Consider the following 25034-nt stretch of genomic DNA (forward strand, 5'->3'; position numbering starts at 1 on the left):
CATGGGTCATAGATCAGAGTGCTTAAAGAGGGCATAAATATATAGAACCATATAAATATATGGTTACATGAATAACACATAACACATATAAAGCTTGAGTGTGACTTTTATGAGTCAGGATTCATAAAGCTTTATATTACAGGTACTGTGTTATGTGTAGTATACTACAAGTAATATCAAATACTACAAGTAATGTCCAATTTGAATGTCTGTATTGGTTTTATAATCATGTATTATAATGTGTTATGTATCCAGACATCATTTTATAGACAGGATTAGGAGCGATTGGTAGAAGGATGTTGGAGATAGAGTTGCCAGATAAGAGGTCAAGAGAAATGTTAAAGAAGAGATATATGGATGTGTTTAAAGAGGACATGAAGTTAATTGGTACGAGAGTAGAGGATGCAGAGGATAGAGTTAGGTGGAAACTGAGAAGAAGTAGGAGAAGAAGAATTTTCTCATAATTGTCCTCTTAATTGTAAAAAGCTTTTTCAGTTTATAAAAACTCTGCTAAATAAAGAAATTACAAATAAGTAAAAAGATGTATAAGGCTGAGTTTCAAAAAAATAAAAATTACAGGCCATTTTCACCCTCAAACAGTCTTTATTTTCATCAGGAAAAGGATTAAAGTGACCATATAAATCACTTTAGCCTGAACCGCATGATGACGTCATGATTCACTGTTGATTTATTGTGCAGATCATCAGGAACTAAAGACAGAATAACTATTGAATAACAATCCCCTTGATTAACAAAGTCAGGAGACTTCTTACTTAAAGAACACTTCATTTTTGTCCCTCAAAAAATCTGGTATTGTTTATATATTTTAGTTCATTTGTAAATTAAAAGAAGTGGAATTGTTGTATCACTTTAGGATCTGACTGGATCTGAACTTCTTGAAAAAAACAACCAAACAAAAAAATCCTCTCAATTTCAGGGATAGTTTATTTATTTATTTATTTATTTATTTATTTATTTATTTATTTATTTATTCATTTATTGGAATAACTGAACAACAGGAACATAAAAAATACCATGCTGCAAAGTTAGTCATTTTAGCTTCTCAGTGAGTTCAAGCCTTTCATGCTGTAGCTCATAACTGAATGCAGGTTCTGTGGATTTGAAATATCTTCGTAGACAACGCTGAAAGCGAAATCAACAACAACAACAACAACAAAATAATAATAATAATAATAATAATAGTGATAGTAATTATAATAATAATAATAATAATAATAATAGTGATAGTAATAATAAAAAAATAAACACATTTTATATTTGCTTATATTATTATTAGTAGTAGTAGTAATAGTAGTATTAGTATTTATATTATTATTATTAACAATAATAATAATATTTATATTATTAGCAGTATTATTATTATAATTATAATTATTATTATTATTATCATCATCATCATCATTAGTAGTAGTATTAGTATCATCATTAGTAGTAGTATTAGTATTATTATTATATTTATATTATTATTATTATTATTATTATTATTAACTATATTTACAGTATATAAACGTGAGACTTGTTTTTCAATGATCAGCTTACTTTTCAAATTGATACGATGGCGCCATCTAGTGTTCAACAATCAATCTTGCACAACTTCATATTTCACAGCATTAACATCTTGTCCCATTACCCAGATCTATATGATCTCCAGGAGAAGATGATGTTGTAGAAACAAATCTCATGCAATGAATATGTTTTATTATAAAGAAACTGCAGAAACTGTGAAAGATCAGTTTGCTAAAATATAAATAATATGGAATTTCACTAACCCTTACGCTTCGTCATAATGCTCAAATATTACCTTAAAACATTTTTTTCTTTTTCTATTTTTTTTATATATTGTCCTCAACAAATTTCTTAAATAAAATGCCTAAATCTTGGAGCAAAACGTTAAAGTACACTGATGTAGTATTTAGTAAGTGACCCCTATCATTATTTTCACATTTTTTTCTTTGCCCTAAATATAATCCTTTAAATGTGAGATTAAAACATGTTAAAGATAAATGACAATTAAATCACCTACAACACTTGAAAAAAAATAAAAATAATAATAATTCAAACCCCCCCCCCCCCCTTAGATCATAAGGATGTTTATTATATAATTCATTGTTCTCACATATTAACCTAAAAATCTGACATTTAGATAGATATTCTTCAATTATTACTAGCACAGGCAAAGCACTCTGAAATCTGTTACTTTGTTTGTGTGTGTGTGGGGGGGGGGTGTCTGAGCTCACATCATAAATCTTGTGGAGGGGGGGGGGGGTAAAAAAAGAATAATTAAAGGTTTTGTATTCATGATATGCATTCGATTATGCTCAGGGTCTGTCATGGTTCAAAACCCAGCAGTGAGTGTTCAAGCTGCAGTGACATCCTCGTACTTAATGATCGCCTCAGTCTGTGAAAGGGAACAAGAAATGTAAAGTAATCAACAGGACGATGTGGTCTTAGCTATTACCTCTGATCCTTTTGGTGGTCTTGACATTTCTATAATTGCTGCTGAAATGATGAGAATCAGTAGGTGAGCTGATCTCACATGCAGTGCATTTAATAGCACTGCTTGGGGAAAATCCTTTAATAGCTATGCTTGGTCACTCTCTAATCTAGTTCCTGGTTTATGGATTAATGAAAGTATCACGTGTGTGGTGTAACATCTTCACTTAAATTATTCATGCTGGGTATGTTGCACTCTATTGCAAAACATTAAAAACTTGATAAAGACAACTTATTTCTTAATCCTTCCTTTATCGGTCACTTGCACTTTATTAAGACCTGTTTGGACAGGATTGTATTCCATCATATCCAGATTTTATTTCAATTCATTTCAATTTTATATGTATAACACCTTTAACATTAGACGTTGTTGCAAAGCACATTTACAGGAATATTGAAAGTTCTAAATAAAAATTTGTTTTCATTCATTCATTCATTCATTCATTCATTCATTCATTCATTCATTTTCTACCGCTTATCCAAACTTCTCGGGTCACAGGGAGCCTGTGCCTATTCAGGCGTCATCGGACATCAAGGCAGGATACACCCTTGTCGGAGTGCCAACCCATCACAGGGCACACACACTCTCATTCACTCACGCAATCACACACTATGGACAATTTTCCAATGATGCCAACCAACCTACCATGCATGTCTTTGGACCGGGGAGGAAACCGGAGTACCCGGAGGAAACCCCCGAGGCACAGGGAGAACATGCAAACTCCACACACACAAGGTGGAGGCGGGAATCGAACCCCCAACCCTGGAGGTGTGAGGCAAACGTCCTAAACACTAAGCCATCATGCCCCCCAATTTGTTTCCATTTCAATTTATATTTATCCTTCATAAGCAAGCCAGAGATAACAGTGGCAAAGAAAAGGAGCCTTTAAAGGAGCCTCTGATTAGGAAGGGGGAACAATAACTGGCTAAACCAAGAGCTAATTAACAGGAGAAATAAAATAAGATCGGTTAAAGAGCACAATCCTTTTTAAAGAGGCAGATTAAAGGGGATAATAAAATATCAGCAGTTATTGTTGCTTCATATTCAGTGTATCATGCTTCATTCTTTCTAGTAAATAAATATTTTGTGCAACACTTACAGTATACCTAACTTAAAATGCCACCGAATAAATAAAAAAGATCATAGGACCATCTGTGAAACTATAAGCAGAGGAACTGTGCGAAAAGTTTTACGGATTTCACTCAGTGAAACAAATCCCATCCAAATCGGGTTATAGAGTATGTCTCTGTCTCATTATCCATAAGTGTTGGAGAACAACAAAGTGCTTACCAGTTTTTGGCACAGCTGTGCAGGAGAATGCTGGAAGCAGCAACTGGTGGTTAGATCTATCCATGCTTGGCTCTTAAGTTCATCTCCCTGGAATTCATGCTGAATCCTGGAACCAATGAAAGGTCACGTAGAACATGTGGATTTACAGGTATCAAGAGCCATGCTAATCTAGTTGGCTTAAATTAGATTGCAATTACGTTGCTTTCAAGCTATTGGAAGGGATTATTTAGAAGTAAAATGTAAAATAACACAAATGCAAGCAGGGCCTTTCTATCTAATTCATTTTGCACCTGCAATTAGATTTACAGTCATAAGTCCTAAGCCTGAAATCTATTTTGGCAAGGAGATTGTATGAGCAAATTCATTTGTTCCGAGGACATGTATAAACATTGCAAGATGAAGATAAAACAAAAAATATTTACTAAGTCTTAGCATTAAGAGCGTTCGGATCAGATTATTCCTCTCAAAATGCACAGCCAAGCTGCTACTGTTGGACCCTTGAACAAAGCCCTGAGTGCTGTAATGATTATATGACGAAATAAAGGCTTCTAAAATTATTTACATTTTTTAAAAATCATGGTCCAGATTTTGTATGAGCTCTGCAGTGCACACGTACATTCTGCATAGAGCCAGTAAAAAAAAATCACCCATTTACTTTATGTTACATTTTGAAACGTTTGTTTTGCCAGTATATGAGTTCATTCATTCATTCATTCATTCATTCATTCATTTTCCACCGCTTATCCGAACTTCTCGGGTCACGGGGAGCCTGTGCTCAGGTGTCATCGGGCATCAAGGCAGGATACACCCTGGACGGAGTGCCAACCCATCGCTGGGCACACACACTCTCATTCACTCACACACTCACACACTACGGACAATTTTCCAAAGATGCCAATCAACCTACCATGCATGTCTTTGGGCTGGGGGAGGAAACCGGAGTACCCGGAGGAAACCCCCGAGGCACGGGGAGAACAGGCAAACTCCACACACACAAGGCGGAGGCGGGAATCGAACCCCCAACTCTGGAGGTGTGAGGCAAACGTGCACACCACTAAGCCCAGTATATGAGTTTCTCTACCTAAATATTTGACTTCACACCAATGTTTGGACTTATTATCCAGAATCAAAGTAAATTTGGGTCTATTCTGGCTAATACTGGCTTGTTAAAATCCTTACAGCCAGAAAGTGGCTAAAATAATCACGCTGTGACATTGACGTCGATGGTTTCTCCCGGTTGGAAAGCGCCATTTAGAATTATTCTCATATAATGCAAATACTGTGCTATTATCAGCCACATAAGCATTTTTATAGTTGCATTAAAGCAGCACCAGTCAGCTAACCCTGGTTAGTTAGATCATATGATAAAGTTTGAGCTTAATAACTAAAAACTTGTTTATCTTTAAAAACTTTTTATCCATTGTAAATGGCTTCTTTTCTAGCACAGGAGTTAAAAACCTCATGGTGGGCAGAAACCATATGCTGAATGAAAGTGATATTTGTTTAAAAGGCATTAAAGATTAAAAGCTATAATAGAGGAAATCTGTAGGTGGAAGCAGACTTGTCCGTACGCACAGTACACAGAATAAGTTAAGTTTAAGTCTCACTTTGTTTTGAATGCAGGCAACTCCAGTTTAAAATACTGCAAGCAGAAGTCATCAATCACGGAAAAAAGCGCTGCTGCTTTCTCCAATTTGCTTTCCTGTGAAAACAAGAAAGTGAAAGAAACGATATTCCTGGGTCACTGTGACAAGCCTGACTTCTGGCATGGCAGAAAAACAAAATACACTCTTCTAATCAGACCTCAGTGTTGAAGAGGTCTAAGTCTGAGTGTAGTTTTTTCCCCTCTGAAATCAAATAAATAATTAAATAATCGATTTGGGGGGGAAAAGGAGAGATAGAAAAAAACATCATGCCTGGTGAGGTAGGAGTCTGGGCATGCTAATCATGCATGTTTACCCTCGGGCACTAAGATTCAGATTTAATTAAATGTGTGTGCTAATGACTTCCAATGCTGTGCTGTCGCTCCATCTGGCATAAAAGTGCTCATGGACTTTACTGGAGAGATTTCAGGAAGAAAAATGAAGCTGTAATCACAATCAATGTGGTGACATTTCAGAGACAGAGGTACAGCCTCAGAGGCTACAGTGCTGCATAACCGAGCCTTAAGCATACTAAACAGACCTGACTGTACATTAGCTGCTTATTTACCGTGACCACTGTTTAAGAGCTTATCGGTGAGGCTGGGAAAGTAAATTAGTGTCAGTGTAAAGGTCGTCAAAGAGAACAGCACCCATCAGTACGCAGAATATTAGCGATTAGTGCTGCAATGACTGAACAGGAGGCAATTATAAATGACTGTATGAATCATTTAACACAGTCCTGGTGAAATATAGGACCATTCATTTATCTTCAGTAACTGCTTGTCAGGATTAAGGTGGATCTGGAGTCTGTCCCAGGATTACTAGGTGTGAGGAAGGAGTGCACTCTAGATGAGTATCCATTTATCACATCGTACTTTGCATACACATTGTCATCAAATGGAGACGGAGTCTCTTTTGAGTCTGGTTTCTCTCAAAGTTTCTCTGGATTGCTCATTAGAGATAAATGGTATATTGGAAGAGTAATCGTTTATATTCACACTACATTCCAGTGTCACCCAGAAGAGGACGGGTTCCCACTGAGTCAGGTTCTTTTCAAGTGTTTCTTCATCTCAAGGAGTTGTTTCCTTGCCACTGGCTTGTTCATTAGATTTAGAAATCTGCTTCCATATTTCTGTAAAGCTGTTGTTATAGAAATTGCAATGCAAATACAGTTTCCTAGAAATGAATGTATAGAGTCTCCAGAGAAAAAAAAACGTGCTCTTTATCACTATCTACTGCACGTTAAAAGACTTTTGACAATTTCCCTTCCTCAAGTTTACCTAGTTTATTATCCAAAAAAAAAAGATCAAATTTAAATTCCAGCACTGTCTTTTTTTTTTAACATAAAATGTTTGTTTTTGGGTTTTTTTTTATTTTTATATCTGCCTACAGTTTTTTTTCCTAATGAAATTAGTTGGTTATATTTTACAAAATATAAAACTAAATGCTAGGTTGATTTATCCTGCAGGCTTCATATGTAACATGTTTTTTTCATGTTCCTTTTGATAAAATCCTGCAGAATCCTGATGAACAGCTCTAGTCTCACACAGATGCCAATATTCGTATCTACAATCCTCCATCCCTCTAGATCCCCTTCAACAACTCCTCCTTTCATTGTCTTACTAATTTGGTTTTGGCCAGTTTCCACCCACCAGCTAGCACTTCTTGTCATGTGACTGACTCCCAACCAGCAACATGTGAAGCCAGCCAACTGAATCATTCCGAACTGCTGCTCATGATGGTGTTGATGAAAACCACCAAATAAAAGCAGAACTCTAAAGTACTCTAAGTGCCATTTCTGATCCTGAGGCCCATTTATTAAAAATAGCGTATAGAGTTACAGCCATGATTCCATAGTTTAATGCACTGAAAGCTTGTGCCACAGATTTCACTTTTTCTCCAGCTCCACCCTCATCCATTAGCCACAGCTCATATATATATATATGTTGCATCTCATTTTGTCTTATCATCCTGTCAATCCTATTAGAATTGTAGCCAAATACATATAAATTCTTCAAAATGAAAAGCTCATTTATTCTAAAATGGACACTAATGCAGAAATGAATGAGGCTCGGTATGATTGACATACATGGCCAATTTTGCCCTCATGGGCTTCTGCCCGCTGCTCATCGCAATCTCTATTATGAGGAGGGTGAACACTTTTTTGTGCCACTTGGGAACCTAAATAATGCACCGTAATACACTGGCTATTTCCTTTCCTTGTTTTCATGCTTCCATATCCAGATATTCTGTTTTTGATTGCTGCCTGTGTTGCTGCCTGGGCACTACGACCACAGCCTGTAGTCGTAGTGCCCATGATAAATGTATACAATCACTGCTGTAGATTGTTTAGACCTATCTTTAAACACGCATCACCATGGTGATTGTCAAGGCCTACCTTTAAACATACTGTGGTGTCATTAGTGCCTGAGCAGCAGGCTGACACTGTGCTTCTCATATGATCCTGAATGGTTGTAAGCACTGGCAATGAAACTGACACATGTTTCACCCCAATCTGGAACAAATACCTGGAAACAGATAAAAAAAGACATACAGAATACCTAAAGCTTATATTACATATAAACAGTAAGTTTTAGCACCATATCAATGCTTATTGCAGTTTATATGTAATCAATTTGAACACGAACGTTCATAGTCAGGTCAGCTATAGCCTTTATTATTCATTCAGACGTGGTTGCTAGTTACAAGCGTTATTATTGATTATCATGTATCTTTGCCAGGAAGGCAAGGTATGAACAATTTTTTTTTGCATTCTGTTATGACATTCTAATTCAAAGACTGTTTTATCATGGAAATATCATCTATAAAGAGATGAACGGATAATCACAAAATGCATTTGTCCCCATTGTCATTGATCTGAAAGAGTTATATTATAGTTGTTGTTGTGGGAATGGAGTCAGGGGTCACTGTGGTGTCATTTTATTTTTTGCCCCCAAATATCGGATTTTTCTGCTTATAACATTCCCTGACAAAATCAATAAATATATTTCCACAGAATAACAAAGAAAAGCTTCTTTATATTTTATAATGTAATAAGATGTGGTATAAGGAGAACATTTAGCAGTTTCATGTGGTGGAAGAAAGGTGTCTAAAGGTGTCTACTGTAGCAAAGTGTTATTTCCCCATACATTCAGTGTAATTTTTCATCAAGTTGTTCTTTTGGTTGCTCCCCCTTCGGGGTCATCATAGTGGATAATCTTGTCCATGTATTTGATATAGCACAGGTTTTACACTGTATACAATAACTGACACAACCCAGCCATTTTACCCTGGCTTGTGACTGGCACCAGCACTCAGTGGCTGGGTTAGCATCTACCCACGAAATCAAATATGAGCCGAAGCAATGAGAGCATGGGACCCTGCCACTGGACCACCAGGGGACATCACATATTCATGAAGAGTTGAAAAAAAATTTGTATACGTTTGTGCTGTAGCAAAATGAACATACATTATCAGTTTTTTAACTATGTTATTGCCTGTCAAAAATATCAGTGATCATCATCATCATAAAAGGGAGCTGATTGTGTGCTTACACACTCTGCACAGATGGCATTGATGTTCTAAAAAGTTTGACAGTCTTCATGAAAGAATAGGAAATTTAGCCAATGAAACAGAAAGCACTGAATTATTCAGTGATCATTTCAGCACCAATGTAGGAGCTGAAAGTGATCATTCAAGTGAAAGGATGGTGATGAGGTTTGTATTTGAATGCCATAAATTTGTATTGTGAATGAGTTTGTGAATGAGTTTGTGAATGTGTGTGTGTGTGTGTGTGTGTGTGTGTGTGTGTGTGTGTGTGTGTGTGTGTGTGTGTGTGTGTGTGTGTGTGTGTGTGTGTGTGTGAATATGTGTGTGAATATATGTGTGTGTGTGTGTGTGTGTGTGTGTGTGTGTGTGTGTGTGTGTGTGTGTGTGTGTATACAGTGTCCTGAGATGGAATAGTGTATTGTTGCTTCATACCCAGTGTTCCAAAGCTTGCTTACTAAAGATGGTTGAATATAAGAAAGAGAGAGAGAAAAAAAAGAAATAAAGAAAGAAACCATTGTTGGTACCAAAGAGATCTGATTCAAACTTCTCCCATTCTCTAGTTTGTGAGATTATGGAAATCCTTACAATCCTAACAACAACAACAGGTTAGATAAAGACTTCAGTCAATTGCGATAATTATGAACACTTCCAGGTTATAATATTCAAGTTTGTCTCGAAAACAATACAAGCATCTTCTGTATACTTTATATGCCAAGACAAAACGAAGGGCTCAAGCCGGCCGTCCTTTTCCAGTATAGAAGGTAAGAAATGTAGAGAAGACCATTTAATTACAGTCTTGGATAAATTAATCATGGCCTCACTGGGACGCTGACAGCCTCAGCATGGACTCTCCCTTTCTTGTCCTCCCATGCGTACAAGTTTTTTTTATCAGCTGTGTGCAGCACGTCATAGCCTACTGTGCATAAGCCTACCGTGCATTAATGTGTTTATACTAAACATTATGTGCTAGGATAAGGTGCAAAACTGAGCAAAGTTCAAATACAGACAACATTGAGCTGGTCTCAATAAGTATATCCAATGCTGATAAATAACATGAAAGTTAATCCAAAACTGTCATTTTAACATTTAGAGTCCATTATGAAATTTGCTGGGGAGTGAGGGAGGGGAGGTGCAGGGAGTGATGTAGATGTGTGATTAAAAATGAACCGGAAAAGATGATTGGTCAAGAGCGGTGAAATTATCTGTTGAAATACTCTATATACAAAAGTGAAACGAATTCCATCTTGTCCGAATTTTAGATATATTACGTTTCACCCGGAGTTTGTCATTCATGCATTAACTCAACACATTTTTTAAATCTTTAAAATATGAAGAAATTCATATGCTGATAATGGCATTATTAAGGATGGTAACACTTTACTTTACTTAGCTGACATCTAGATTTGCTGACATCTACGACATGTCATTAATCTGGTGTCTGTTTTATGTTTGTTTGTAGTTAGTATAGTGAATACTGTTAGTTTCCAGTCTTAGAAAGCAGTTCTGTCAGGAAGAGTGCTTCTGTCAACTGGATGCCAAGTTGACATAACACTTGCACGGATGACAGATTTTTGTTGACATATTGATGTGTTTATTATACTTCCTTTTACAGCAACTGCCATCGATTCTCCTCTATGACGTCTCGTGAATACTAGCTCGGTTCATCATTCTCATTCAGGTCTTCTTTCTAGGGTATATATAACCATACAGAAGTCTCAGAACTTTCTTAAATTTCTCTCAGCCAAACTGTCCAGGAAAGTTAAGCATTGTTATCCGTGACTGACTTATTGACTATTGGCTCACTTGACTTCTTGGCTTTTTTATGTTCTGCTAAGGTTTGCTCCCAACAACTACCTACCTATGTACCCTGTATTTTTGGAAAATTATTGTAATCATCACACACAGGGATACTAATTATCCCTAAGAGTCAGATGTCTTGTACTTTAATTAAAGTGCCTTGATAACTCATTTTGTAGCTGATTGTACAGCTGGTATTATAGTATAAAAAGTGTTTAAAATTCAGAAAGCACTATAAAAATCCGCTCGTAGAATTTATAACCGAAAAATGTTCTTTTTTAAGACAGGTAATACATTAAAAGAATAACAAAAATAACAGTGATGTGAAAATTATAAATTGGAAATGCTGGAGCTATTGATGATAATTAAGAAATACATTTACATTTACATTTACGGCATTTAGCAGACACCCTTATCCAGAGTGACTTACAGTGAGCAACTGAGGGTTAAGGGCCTTGCTCAGGAGCCCAGCAGTGGTAGCTTGGTAGACCTGGGGTAGAGGTAGCTGAATACAGTCTATTAATAGTGCTGGGTATAGGGAGCTCATCAAACTATGATCAAGATTTATTTAATTACGACCATTGAGCATGGTCTTCAACCCTCAAATGTATAAAATTGCAGAAAAATGTAAGTTGTGGTCTGACATGTTGTGTAGGCTAATAAAAAATTCAGAAGTAGAAATCACAGCATTATCAGGATGCTCAGTGAATTCTGGCACTGAGAATTCCTCAAGCTAGCATCATCAGTTGAAATTCATAACTACATCTATGTAGTCTATCAGTGGTGCTATGACCATATGACCCTTTTCAAAAAACAACCAAAGACCACCACTTAAAAAAAAATCTGTGCTCATGGTCCTCTAGCACATGATTAAAAATCAATCTCTGCTTGATATATCACTTTACTTGCATTTCCTCATTGTGCATTTGTCTCAATGCACAATTCTATTCCAACCAGTTGGAAATTCTGAATGTCCATATTAAGAGAATATGTTATATGCATATATGAGAGGATTTTTTTCTTCTGCAGATGAAACATGTATTTATTATAAATAATAAAGGTTAACGTGATCACCTGTCAGTGCGATCTGGATGGGTTTCTTCACAGAGTTGGGATGAGTGGACCTGAGGAACGTCTGAGGATGTGACAGGATGTCTTTTTACACTATCCATGCAGGTGATGGCATCTAGAGGGGCTTTGCTGCAGCATCTTTGCAGTTCCTTAGACTTGTTGCCTTCGTCCTTACAGAGGACCTTTTGAAAGCTTATAAACTACCAAAGATTAGGACAAAATATTAGCCTCGTCATACTGTTCTAGGTCATGAGACGTATTTACAGTAAATAAATAATGAACACTTCTTATTTGAGGGAATCATTCATATTCTGCACTTAGCTATTCAATCTCCAAGATTAAAATTTCACTGAATCCCTAACAGGAAAATGGATTAATATTAACTATATAGGCAAAAAAGAGAATAGTGGGGTTAACGGAACTGGGAGTGTGACTGTACGCCTTCTTGTCTTACCTCTTCAATGACACATTGAGGCTGTGGTTGTAAACAGCATTTTGCAAGTGCAGACTGAAACTGCTTTGAAATAGCCAATGCTTCTTCGAATGGTACACTCAGGAAGCTTCCGAAATAGGCAGTCAGTCTAAAATGATAGGACAAGTGACATTTATTTCACAGTTTCAAGTAAATAGCTAATTCCTACCCATCAGTGAAGTCTATCCCTCCATCTGTGAGGACGAAAGCTAAGGCGTGCTTCCTCCAAGACATGTGACAAGCCACTGCATCAGAACTGATGAATCAGGAACTGATGCTCTTGTAACGTCATGGAACAGCTGAATGCACTAACTGCCTGCTTCTGTGGGCATAAGCACAGAAACACCCTCAAATTTCCTATCAGCACTTTAATTGAAAGGAAGGGCATCCGGGACACCCATAGAGTGGGACAGATGTCCTTTCATACACTTCCGGTCACAGATGGTATCGCTGGCATTCAGACGTGTCACCTCCTGACTAAAGGATGAACACTTAGACAAGTGATATTAATGACATTTAAGTTTTTATATGCTACCACATTTGGATACACATCATAAAATTTTAATGTCATAAAGACACCCTCATAAAGAAATGTGGTAGCCTAGTGGTTAGGGGGCTTGACTACCAATCGGAAGGTTGTGAGTTCCATTCCCGCATCTAGCAAGCTGCTGCTTCTGCTGTGCCTCTGAGCAAGACCCTTAATATTCAGTTGTATAAAATATCAGTCACTCTGGATAAGGGTGTCTGCTAAATGCTGTAAATGTAAAGGTTTATGGCTTAGGAAAGTGTTTTTCCTTTTTTTTTTTTTTTTTACAAACTAAATGGTCATATAAACCTCCTTATAAATAAATTAAAAACGAGTTTCATTATGTCTCGTGCCATGTCCAAGATATGACATCCTTGTTTGTGCTGGTCAATTGCTTCAATCTATGAGGAATAAAACAAGTAGGCAAATGATGCTATTGCAAAAGAATCAGAAAACTTAACCTTTAACATTGTTTTTTGGACAATTTGAAAAATATTTAATGTTCATATAAAGTTATATTAAGGATAAATTAACATTAGTCGTTATTGATCTTACAGATTAAAGTGACTTTTTTGTTATTAAACTGAAAGATGCATTTACCCAGTTTTGTGAGATCTGAGATTCACTTCATTGTTACACATGTTGGAGAGAAACTTCAGAAAAATAGCCAAACTATTCTCTTGATACCTCTGTAAAGAGAAGATGTTTTTAAGTTATTTCTCGTCACCAGCATCTTCATTTTAGAACAAAACTCATCCTGATAATCATCATCATCGGCATCATCATCATCATCATCATCATCAACATCATCATCATCACATCATGAATTGCCACAATGCACCAACTACATAAACCCATGGCCGTCTTGTGTTTTTGTGCTCATCATTGTTCTCAGTGTCACGTTCATGGTCAGCAGATTACTGATTGCACACCTGGACACTATCACTACTCATGTCGTCTACCATACTGATCCTTAAGTCTGATTGCGGTTCAGGGTTTTCATTCTGAATTATTAACCTTGTGATTTTTGTCTTGATCTCTGATTGTTCATCACCTGACATCATGCCTGCCTCTTGACCTTGAAAAGTTTTTAACCCATTTTGATTGTTTTTGCCAGTTTTATAATGAAAAGTGTTCATCACCATGTGCTGTCTGAAGCAGGGTTAATTATCTCATACTGTATCTGTAGTACATAATAGAATCACTGTGTGTGCTCTATGTAGTGGTGGCAAAACTGGTTAAGGCTCTGGGTTGTTGATCGGAGGATTGGGGTTCAAGGCCAAGCTACCACTGCTGGGCCCTTGAGCAAGGCCCTCAACCCTCCTGCTCCAGGGGTGCTGTATCATAGCTGCCCCTGCACTCTGATCCTAACCTCCTCAGTTGGGGTATTTGAAGAAAAGAATTCCACTGTGCTGTAATGTACTGTATATTTGGCGATAATAAAGGCTTCAATGCCCGTTCTGTCTATCTATGTATATTAACATGCCTGTTGTTGCATTGCCTTGTCTTGCAGTAATATTCTCTATGGTAAATTATTTAGTGTAAAATTTAGAGACAGGCAGATTATGGACTGTTCTGGTCTGTTTTCAGATTATGGACTGTTGTAGTGTGTTGACAGATATGGACTATTCTGGCCTGTTTTCAGACAAATGTACAGTTGTGGCTGTAAAGCATTCTTATGTCCGTTGTATGACGAAATCAAGGCAGTCGTGTTCACATTCTGTAGAAGTCCCAGTAGAAAAGCGTCCATGCACTAGTTTCCATGCACTAGTTTCCCAAACATCCTGCTATGATCATAATCTGTTTTCAGAATATGGACTGTTGTGGTGTGTTGACAGATTATGGACTGTCTTGTCCTTCATGTAATCATGTAAGACCACCATGAAGAGACTGACGTTCACATTTTAGTTAACAAGGGCTTCTCTTTGTGGCAAATTGTGGGCAGGTATATTCTTTAGGTCTGTATGCCATAAAATTATTATTATTATTTTAATGTTTAATCTAATAGTGTGCCACTTGAGGAAAACCTAAATCATACAAATTATGGGAAACAGGAATAACAAAAAAGGGGTCTTCTGCCTCATACATTGACAACTCTATTTCAATAAAACATAAAGAAATGGGACCAATCCGTCATACGTTTTTTGTATACTTTGAAATCTTTCATGTAAATAAAGAACTAATATAACAAACATGGCTTTAAAAAAATTTAGGTTATGTACAGAAGTATTGTGAATCGCTAACTCTAAGCTGTGTGCTTTCCTAATGCCATCAACGTCATGATTCGATCAGGCGACAGAAAATATCGAATTATATTAATCAGTGATAATTTCAGCACTGATGAAAGAACAATGATTGTTTAAAGAGTGTTGAGGAAGTGGAAGTTAACCAAATGCAGTGACTGAAATATCCCTCAGAATAAGAGACTGATGTGAATGATACTTATGAATTATGTTTTATGTCTTAAGCGATCAATAGAATCTTAGATTGTATTTATTATATGTTTAATTAAATACAAATTAATAGAAAAATACTAATTGCTTTTAAAGATTAGAGAAGTTATTTAGAAATATCCAGAGTTGATAATCATAGATCTTGCTAAATTATTACATACAATACAGTAACATATTGTATTTCAGTTCAAGAAAATAGCTACAAAATAGGTTCCCAGATCATATATAGTAGAAATGTCCAAATTCGATCATGTCCAAGGCTGTCAAACAAATATACACTTTTATAAGTAATCATTTAAGTGGAGGACTTGAAGAACAAGTCAACATTCAGATATGCCACTTTCTGTAAGGTGCTCTGGAAAAAGGCATCTAGAATGTGTAAAAAAGTGCAAAGGAAAAAGAAATAAGATGCAAATCAAATGTGACTGGAGATGTAAAATTATTAGGATATCCTTGTTCAAAGACAGCAGATAGTGATCCGAGACCACGCTGATAGTTTAAAAGACAAATGGGAATGAAATATATACAGTCTCAATTATCTCTATTTACTGTAGAAAGCAGAACATGTGTCAAATGGAATCAACCTTTTTGTTTCATTATGCAGTGGGACAAGGAATAAAATAATGGTAGCAATATTTGCTGTTGCTGTTGGCTACTGCTCTGTCAAAGGGATTTTCTCATTTTACAACACTTGTTCAAGACATAAAATAGTCACAATGGAAAGTTTCTAATATAAAGATAAGCAAAGCAATATGGGGAAAAGCCTGATTATAACACAGTACTAGAAGTTATGTTCTTGCGGGTTGGCAGTGAAATGAAATGCCTGAAAGGAGGATTTTGTTTGAGCTCTCTCACACCTCTATGTGCTAGGTGCTATGAGGAAAGCAGGACCAAGGGTGCCTGGAAGGAGGGGAAGCAAAAGAGAGCCAAACTGCGGTGGACCAATCAGACATTGGTCCAAACACTGGACCAATCAGACCAGTCACTGCAACTCCTCACCCTCTAGCAGGAGATGGGCAGACAGAATGAGGCTCAATAGAGCAGCAGAGGTAAGAGTGAGTTTCCTGGGCAGTAAGTCGACTGACATATGTTCTCTCTCTCTCTCTTGTTACAGATTCCAGAGATGTTCACACTGTTAATGCTCCTCATGCCTGCTAAGCCTCATGCCATGCTCCTGGGCCTACCTCGTCACTGCTTGGCGCTGCTTGCTCACCATAATATATATTCCAGCAGATACAAGTCAAGGGCTCCAGTTAATGTTCACTTACATCCAACATAATAATGAATAGTGTAATCTCTGTGATACTGACACATGATTGGCTGGTGTACAGGTATTCCTATTTTACTTTCTAGGTTTTTGTAGTATGTCTTTGACCTAGTGGTCATAAATGGAACTGCAACAAGTGCCACTGAGACAGGAATCACACTGCCACATCCTTGCACTATGAGCATTTTCAGTAAACGACGCACAACAATCATTTAATGACAAGATTGCCAGATTGGGCTTATGTAAATAACGAGCCTCCTCTAAGATCTCGTTTAATTATAGCAAAAAGTACTGTAGCAAAAAGACACTTTAGATTTCCATTCTAATTGTATGATGAACAGAACACTTTATATTGTAAGAGATATGCAATGACTATAAGAAAATGATTATGGGATTTGATTATGTACAATGGATAATAATAAGAAAGTGGATAATACATAAACACAGAAAAGTGAAAATATACCTTTCTCAGTGCCTAAAAACTGTTTAATTATTTTCTGTTCTTTGGTGTGGTTTCTTAGATGTAGTTAAAAAAACTACAGCTAAAAAAAAACAACTATGTAGTTATCTTATAGCATTAGTTGTTAATGCTTCTAGCATAAATTAGGTTGTGTTGTCATTAGACTGTTTTGTTATTAAGGTAATCACGCTACACAAAAATTCATTACTGGAATCCACCAGAACTCTATGTATTTTTGCTTAATCAAGATTCAAGTGTTTATAGTCATACTGTATGTACAGTAAATAGAGTGTTACACCATACAATTAAATTCTTACTCTGTGAATCCTCCAGCAGCCTAAAACATAAGTGGATAACTTAAAAGAAAGAATAGCAATTTATTTACAATGACAAGATTACTAATAGTGCAAAATGCAAGAGGCAAAAAGTGTATAATGTGCGATGTAACATAAACACATGTATGTCATGTGGAGGTAGAAGGGCCCATGTTACTTATTTGCAGTGAGAGGAATGTATGTGTATGTGCAATGAATGCAGAGACAGTCTGTAGTCTCTGATGTTTATTGCATTCAGGTGTGGGTGTGTATGAAGGATGAGATAGTTGACACCTCTGAGAGTCAGAGGGTTTTCTCTGACTGTGTTGTAAGATAGTGGATTGGTGTCATTCACAAGCCTGATGGCCTGTGGGTAGAAACTGTTTTTCAGCCTTGATGTTTAGGCTATGACACTAATGTAGCCTCTGTCTGATGATAAGTGTGTAAAAATGCTGTGCTGAGGCTGACTATTGTCTTTGATGATGTTGGCTTGATGGCTTTGGCATGGTAGAGGCTTTCCAGCGATTTTAATGCCATTCCAGATTTGGATTGGGCAGCTCTCACCACACGCTGTCGAGCCTTCTGGTCCTCTGTTGTGCAGTTTCCAAACCAGACTGTGATAAATCTATTAAGGGAGCTCTAAATTACATCTCATTGTATAAAAGCTACCGAGGATTCTGATTGACATACCAAAGGAGCAGAAAAACTAATTTCCCCAGATGCTTGTTTTAGATGCCCTGTTACTCATGCTGGGTGATAAACAGAGTAAACAAATTTAACATAAGCAATGCTGGAATTATTAATATAGCTTAATTCATGTGAGAGTGCATAGAAAGTTCACCCCACAGTACATAAATAATCTATAGCTTTTAAATCAATTACTCAGACATTTTTTGTTAATTGCTTATTTCATTGAGGTAAAAAGTGTTCATATCCAGAAGCAATTCCTTCCAGCTGCACATCCCTCCTGAGAAGTTTCATGGCTTTTCGAACTTCATTAATCCTCTTCGATTAGAAATCATTAAAGTCACATGCATGAGAATTCAGAAATGTATGCCTATTAATTTGTCAGTGTGTTTCATGTAGGATTTGTGTCATCATACTATTATGTCAGACCACCAGAAAGAGCCTGGACATACAAATGTACAAATGTTTACAATACCATCTACATCCAGATTCAGGAAGAGCAAAGTGTAGTGTAAGTGTAGTGGTTGGTTAACTGAGATCATCTATTGAATTCGTTTAGCATTATGTGAATGAATATGATAAAACTAAGTTTTTTCTTTTTTAAAGTTCAGCAAAAATGTACCATATGAATTTATATTACAATAATATTTTTTATGAATTTATTATTACAATAAACAATAACAAAAATATGAAAAAAAATCATTAAAAATATAAAAATAAATAAATGATACCACTATACTATATAATATAATAATAATAATATAATAATAATAATAATAATAATAATAATAATAATAATAATAATAATAATAATAATAATAATAATAATAATAATGTGACATATTTGATAGCTGAGTTTGTGATAGTTGAGTTTGTATACAGACCAGAGCAAAATGTTCCAATAGCATTATGTTGTTAAGAAAAATATAATTTATTATCAAAATACTGTCATCACCTTCTGTATATTATAACAACTAAAATAGGGTTGTATTGTTAAAAAACAGAATTGCTGCCAATTAGGAACATTTTCTTTTGAGCATTTCATAGAAACTAATGAGGCAAAGAAAAAAAGAGGAAAAGAGTCGAGTTTTACGGTACCTCTCTGAAAAAGCAGGGCTTTGATACAGTGGGCTTACAGCAATTCTCTGCCATCCTCATGTGTCTTTGGGTCACGTTGAGAACAAAACCTGCTGGGATCGTCCTGTGTCTCCGAGAATACTCGTAAACGTACCTAACAAGCAAAAATAGAAAGTGAATATTTTCTATTTAAAACAAAGGCAAATGTGTACTGTAGAAACTTCACAGAAAAAGAAAACTCAACTGCTGACTGTTTCACTGTTTAAAAAGAAGTGTTCTCATGTTAAAGGTTGTGTTTTGACATACAGAGAGATTTTCTTAATAATCAGCTATTATTAACTCAATAAATACTAGTTTGCTGTTGATCACAAGTCTATTCTAACTAATTTGTACTTCAAATATCTACCATACACATCTATGTATATACATATATTTTCACTTATATTTTCATATATTTTATATAGTTTATACTTTTTTATTTATCTACCTCCTTTTTGGTTTTATTTTTATCCTTAATTCCATTCCCTTTTTATGATTGAATACCGGACAGATGTAAAAAGCATTTCACTGCATGACGTTCTCTGTATGTATGTATATGTGACAAATAAAATCAGATTTGATTGATATATTCATTCATTTTCTACACCTTATCCGAACTTCTCGGGTCACGGGGAGCCTGTGCCTATCTCAGACATCAAGGCAGGATACACCCTGGACGGAGTGCCAACCCATACTCCGTACTCCGGTTTCCTCCCCTGGTCCAAAGACATGCATGATAGGTTGATTGGCATCTCTGGAAAAATTGTCCGTAGTGTGTGAGTGAATGAGAGTGTGTGTGTGTGTGCCCTGCGATGGGTTGGCACTCCGTCCAGGGTGTATCCTGCCTTGATGCCCGATGACGCCTGAGATAGGGACAGGCTCCCCGTGACCCGATGTAGTTCGGATAAAGCGGTAGAAAATGAGTGAGTGAGAGTGAGATAATCACATAATAGGCAAACTATACTATAAAGCAAAAAATATATATATATATATACAGTATCAATTATATAATATTATTAAATTATTACATTATATAAAGTATTCATTAAATTCTGGGGATTAATAGAATTTTGCATCTAATTTACTTTTTGTACATGATAAATACTCATGTAGTGACCTTTACAGTACATTACAAAATTTTATGAAAGTGTTAAATCAATCAGATTTCATTGTTAACTTAATTTCTCTACACTTTTGCTTGAATTCCCCACTAATTTCATGTGCCTGGGCAAGCTCTCTTTAGACATGTGCTAATCAGCTAGCTTTTCAAAAATCCGCCATAGATTGCCAGACCAGTAGCTGCTCTACATCTATTATTGCATGAAAATGGGTAATTACATGCTTAAAAATTATTTCCATTATCTCAGTATTCGGTTGGTGAGCTGATAAAACAATGCAGGGTAGACAGGGAAGTCCATGCTGAAATGTTTCTGTAGCAAAAGGACAAAACCCTCACTTTAAATTTAATGTTTGTGTTTAATGCATCAACATAGATTTTCATTTTTATAAATGTAGCATGAAAATAAACATTACTCTTTTGTTGAAAAGCTTATAATTTGTTTAAAATACTGTCTGCTAATAATACACTTGGGTATAATTATACATATTTAGATATAATATGTAATTAAAATACATATTTAACTCAAACAGCTTCTTCCATAATCGCCTTAAATTCTTTTTTATTTGTTGTTGTTGACCAAGTGCTTTATTTATAAGTGTTTAAAAATGATTAATGTGTGTTTGAAAAGCTTTGCGCCTTGTTCTGCTTTAATTTTACTCTCATATTTTGTAACGTGGGATATTCTATGTCCTTGTGCCATTGTGTGAATTGATCTGTTAGATGTGAGAGACACATAACACACCTTTAATAAGAATTCAGGGCTCTGTCCCAAAGTGCAAACTACATAATAAAGAGAATGTCACAGCAATTACACCAGCCCATGTGTCTGACAATGTAATTAATTGCTTATGGTCATGTCCTCAGTATTAAACTTTTACTAGCTTTTATGCACCCCATGTGACTGTAAGAGTAACTTATAAACTCAGTGGTAGCTATAGCCAAGTCAAGTCAAGTCAAGTCAAGTCAAGTCAACTCAAGAAGCTTTTATTGTCATTTCAACCATATATAGCTGTTGCAGTACACAGTAAAATGAGACAACGTTTCTCCAGGATCATGGTGCTACATAAAACAAAGACAGAGCTAAGGACTTAGTACGTAGTCCTAGCCACATAAAGTGCAACTGTGCAACCTGGTGCAAACAGTACAAGACAAGACAAACAAGACCGACAAGACAGTGCAGGATAAAAGACAGTGCAAACAAAAAATTACAAAACAATACACAAAAGACAATACACAAAAGACAATAAACAGAAACAGCGCCTCTAGTGGTTAAGGTTGTGTATTGGAAGACTAGGGTTCAAACCCCAGCACTGCAAAGTGCCACTTTTGTGCCCCTGAGCAAGGCAATTAACCCTATATTCTCAAGGGGCACTGTATCATGGCTGACCTCAACTTCAAAAGCTGGGTTATGCAAAGAAAGAATTGTTGTGCTGTATTGTATATGTGCCAAATATAAAGTCTTCTTCTTCTTCTTCTTCTTCTTCAAACTCAGTTAGCAAGACACTAATAAATGTTTCATCCATGCAAACAAATGGATTTGATTGGAGTTTTTTTAATCAATTGATTAATGAAGAAAGCTGTAGATTAACAAAGAGCTTGATTACTGTAGTCATGCTGAGTGGGTTTCTATACTCCCTGAGGGACTGTGTGTGATTCTGAGACAGCTGACTATTCGCTATAATATTAATTAATTTTAATTGCCTTGTTAATAACCAGCTAAAAGACAAGCTGTGACAACAGGGGAAAAAGTGGATAGTCTGTATTAATCCTGCAGCATAATTTTTTCTAGAACAGGCCTGTGGATTGAACATACTCACTCACTCTGGGACCGGTGTTGAGCTAGCTGTCTAATGTTAGTTTTATACCATGTTAAAAGACTTCATGGGAACTTGAGAACTTGGAAAATTGTCAGGATTTCCCCGGACTTTTTACCTGTCGGAACATTAGGGGGCGTTCCGGCAGTTGTCTCTTGTCCCATGTGATTTTGTGTACATTTTGTGTTCACCAGTCTACCCCTCCCTGTCTACCCTTCACCTGTCTACCCCTCCCTAATTCCTTCCCATCTCAGCACATCTGTTCCTTGTGTGTCTAATTGTCCTTGTGTGTTATCTTTGTGGTCTCCATTTCGTGTCTCTGTCTCGTTTCTTTGAGTTTCGGTTACTTTTCATTTAACCAGTGTTTCCTGGTATTTGTGTTTGCTTTGTGTTTTTATATAACAAATCATGATTTTTAGCTATCCCTGTGTTTAGGTCTGAATTTTCTCCATGAAGACACCCAAGTGTCCTGACAGGAACAAGCTTCATACGTCTGTGATCTGGTAACTTAGTGGTTAAGGTGTTGGACTAATAATAGGAAGGTTGTGAGTTTGAATCCCAGGTCCTCCAGCTATCACAGCAAGGCCCTTACCCCTCAAGTGTAAAAAAAGAAGAGCTGTCCTTAGTTGTATAAAATGAGATCAAATCGCTCTGGATAAGTGTTTCTGCCAAATAAACATAGAGTAACACTTGCTTACAGCTACAGGATCTGTGTTAAACTGTACCAGCAATGTGCCAAAGGATCTTTGACTGAATATTCTTTCAGGATAAGCTTTTAAATGCTCTTATGGTTTAAAACCCTTCTCAAATCAAGCCTTTCTTTTTTTTTCTTTTTTTTTATTTCTTCTTCATATGTAAAAGAGAGAACCTGATATTTAGTGGAACCACTCTAACTGTGGAGTGTTCATTGTTCAATGTACAATAAATATTTCTGTAAAAACTCACTTATATTCCTGTGTCCTTTCTACTTTATTGGTGTATAAATACAATTTTTCAGTGCTATTTAGTAAGCACATTAGGTTGTGTGGATAGATTCATAGAATTATATAATGCCTGTGTGTATTGTGAATTTTGGTAGGCGTAAAAAGATATCTGGCATGCATTTACACATACACATGCACACACACAAACACACACATACGAAAATGAGTTACAGGACTGATCAGACCAATTTAAAGGATATATGAGGAGCTACACGTTCATCGGTCTTAGCTAAACCTACAGCATTGTATAGCCCTAAAAGCAAGCATGACTCACATCCATTCTACTGAAGCCCTCATGAACACAATGAGGGAAAGTGCAGCTTTTTATTTTTCTTGCAAACATTTTAGTACATGAGGTTCCATTATATAGTACTTTATGTAATTTGACATTATTAAAGATAATTGAGAAAACCCATCTTTCTACACAGTTCAGCTCCATTGTTTCACTAAGCACTTTATATTGTGCAAAGTGGACTTCAGCTAATCCCCGGAACACAGGGTGCAAAGCAGGCACACACACACACTCACACCCACACCCACACACACATACACACCCCTATTGCATGCTTCCCTATTCCCACTTTTTTTTTTGAAACCCCAATACCCCCTACTGACTCATGCAATTCTCCAATTATCCTTTCACAATGCAGCAGTGCAATACATAATACATTATCATTAAGGTATATGAGGCAAGAGCTTTAGTATGGGGAAATAACGACTTTATCTGTTGCATGGTTGTTAAGGCCAGACAGGGTGCTTTGAGTATGTCAGAAATTGCTGACCTCCTGGGATGTTCACTCACAATGGCTCACAGAGTCCATAAAAAATGTGTGGAAAAAGAAAAAAAGCCAGTGAGCATCAATACTAAAGTAGGAAATGTCTAGCTTCTATGACCTTTGTAAAAGGTCAGGTAAGAAAGCACTGGCTGAGTTTGAGTTGAGGGTAACTTATTCCATGATGAGCAGAAAAGCAGTCCAGAAAGCACAGCATTGGATATGAGTGCAAGGTCACATTGCTTTTCACTCATGTTGGTCAAAAACAGAAAAGGAGGCTCTAGTGGGCATAGGCTCACCAAAACAACCAAAGATGAATCTCAAATTATACTACAACATGCAGATGGTAGGGTACGGCATCAACAACACGTATACTTATTCTGCCCAAATGTAAACAGTTCAGCCTGCTGCAGCTGGTGGCGTCGTGGTTTGGGGAATGTTTTCTTGTTTGCTGTACCTTTGTATTGATTTATAATTGAAAGGTAGTCAGCATGGCAGTCAGTAGGTAAGTGAGTAAGTGTGAGTGAGTGAGTATGTGTGAAAGTGAATAAGTGAATGAGTCAATTTATGGGTCAAAAAGCAATTAAACACTTTCTGAAGAATGCAGTAACTTGTTATTCTCCATGCATTCTCCAATAAAAAAATAACATTCACTAAAAAAAACTCTGAATAACACATCTGATTGGGATCGTACATGTTATAAGAGAGCCCCAGATGCAATTTTCACTCATACCTGCTTTTTGAATAGCCATCACTTTTGGGAAAATATGAACCTTTCTTGTATTGTAGGTTTTTTTTTTAATCAGATCAATATTAAACAGCAGAATAGTGAGAAAATATTAGAAGTAAACTATAAATAAAAAATCATGAAAGTTTCATTTTCAAAGTTATTCCTATTTTTATTATTATTAATATTCAATCCATATTTTTTCACTGAACCTTTATTTAGACACCCCTGAAGCTACAATAAAATCTTTTAATAATGGCCATTTCAAATTAATCTTTTTGCTGCAGATAATGAAAATGTATTTTTTCAATTTAATTAGTTTTACAGTTATTGTTGTTTTTGTATAAAATGTTTAACTGTTAATTGAAGTAAATTTTAACATGCTGCACAACTCTGGAAAAGACAACCAGTCAACCATCATAAACATTGTTCGTTATAAGACTGAAAGTGATGAAGT

At 36.2% G+C, this 25034-nt stretch overlaps 1 protein-coding gene across 1 annotated transcript in view; it reads right to left on the reverse strand.

Moving 5' to 3' along the window:
• Positions 1–927: 927 nt before the first annotated feature.
• Positions 928–25034, reverse strand: part of gc (GC vitamin D binding protein) — a 43996-nt gene continuing 19889 nt past the window's right edge. The window contains exons 5-12 of the mRNA XM_027138503.2: positions 19143–19275; positions 13464–13552; positions 12320–12446; positions 11869–12065; positions 7847–7976; positions 5413–5507; positions 3806–3911; positions 928–2419 (exon numbers count right to left, since the gene is read on the reverse strand). Of these exons, the coding sequence (XP_026994304.1) occupies positions 2378–2419; positions 3806–3911; positions 5413–5507; positions 7847–7976; positions 11869–12065; positions 12320–12446; positions 13464–13552; positions 19143–19275 (919 nt within the window). The 3' untranslated portion in view covers positions 928–2377. The remainder of the gene's footprint in view (positions 2420–3805; positions 3912–5412; positions 5508–7846; positions 7977–11868; positions 12066–12319; positions 12447–13463; positions 13553–19142; positions 19276–25034) is intronic.

The sequence above is a fragment of the Tachysurus fulvidraco genome, chromosome 9 (assembly GCF_022655615.1).
Source record: "Tachysurus fulvidraco isolate hzauxx_2018 chromosome 9, HZAU_PFXX_2.0, whole genome shotgun sequence".
NCBI lineage: Eukaryota > Metazoa > Chordata > Actinopteri > Siluriformes > Bagridae > Tachysurus > Tachysurus fulvidraco.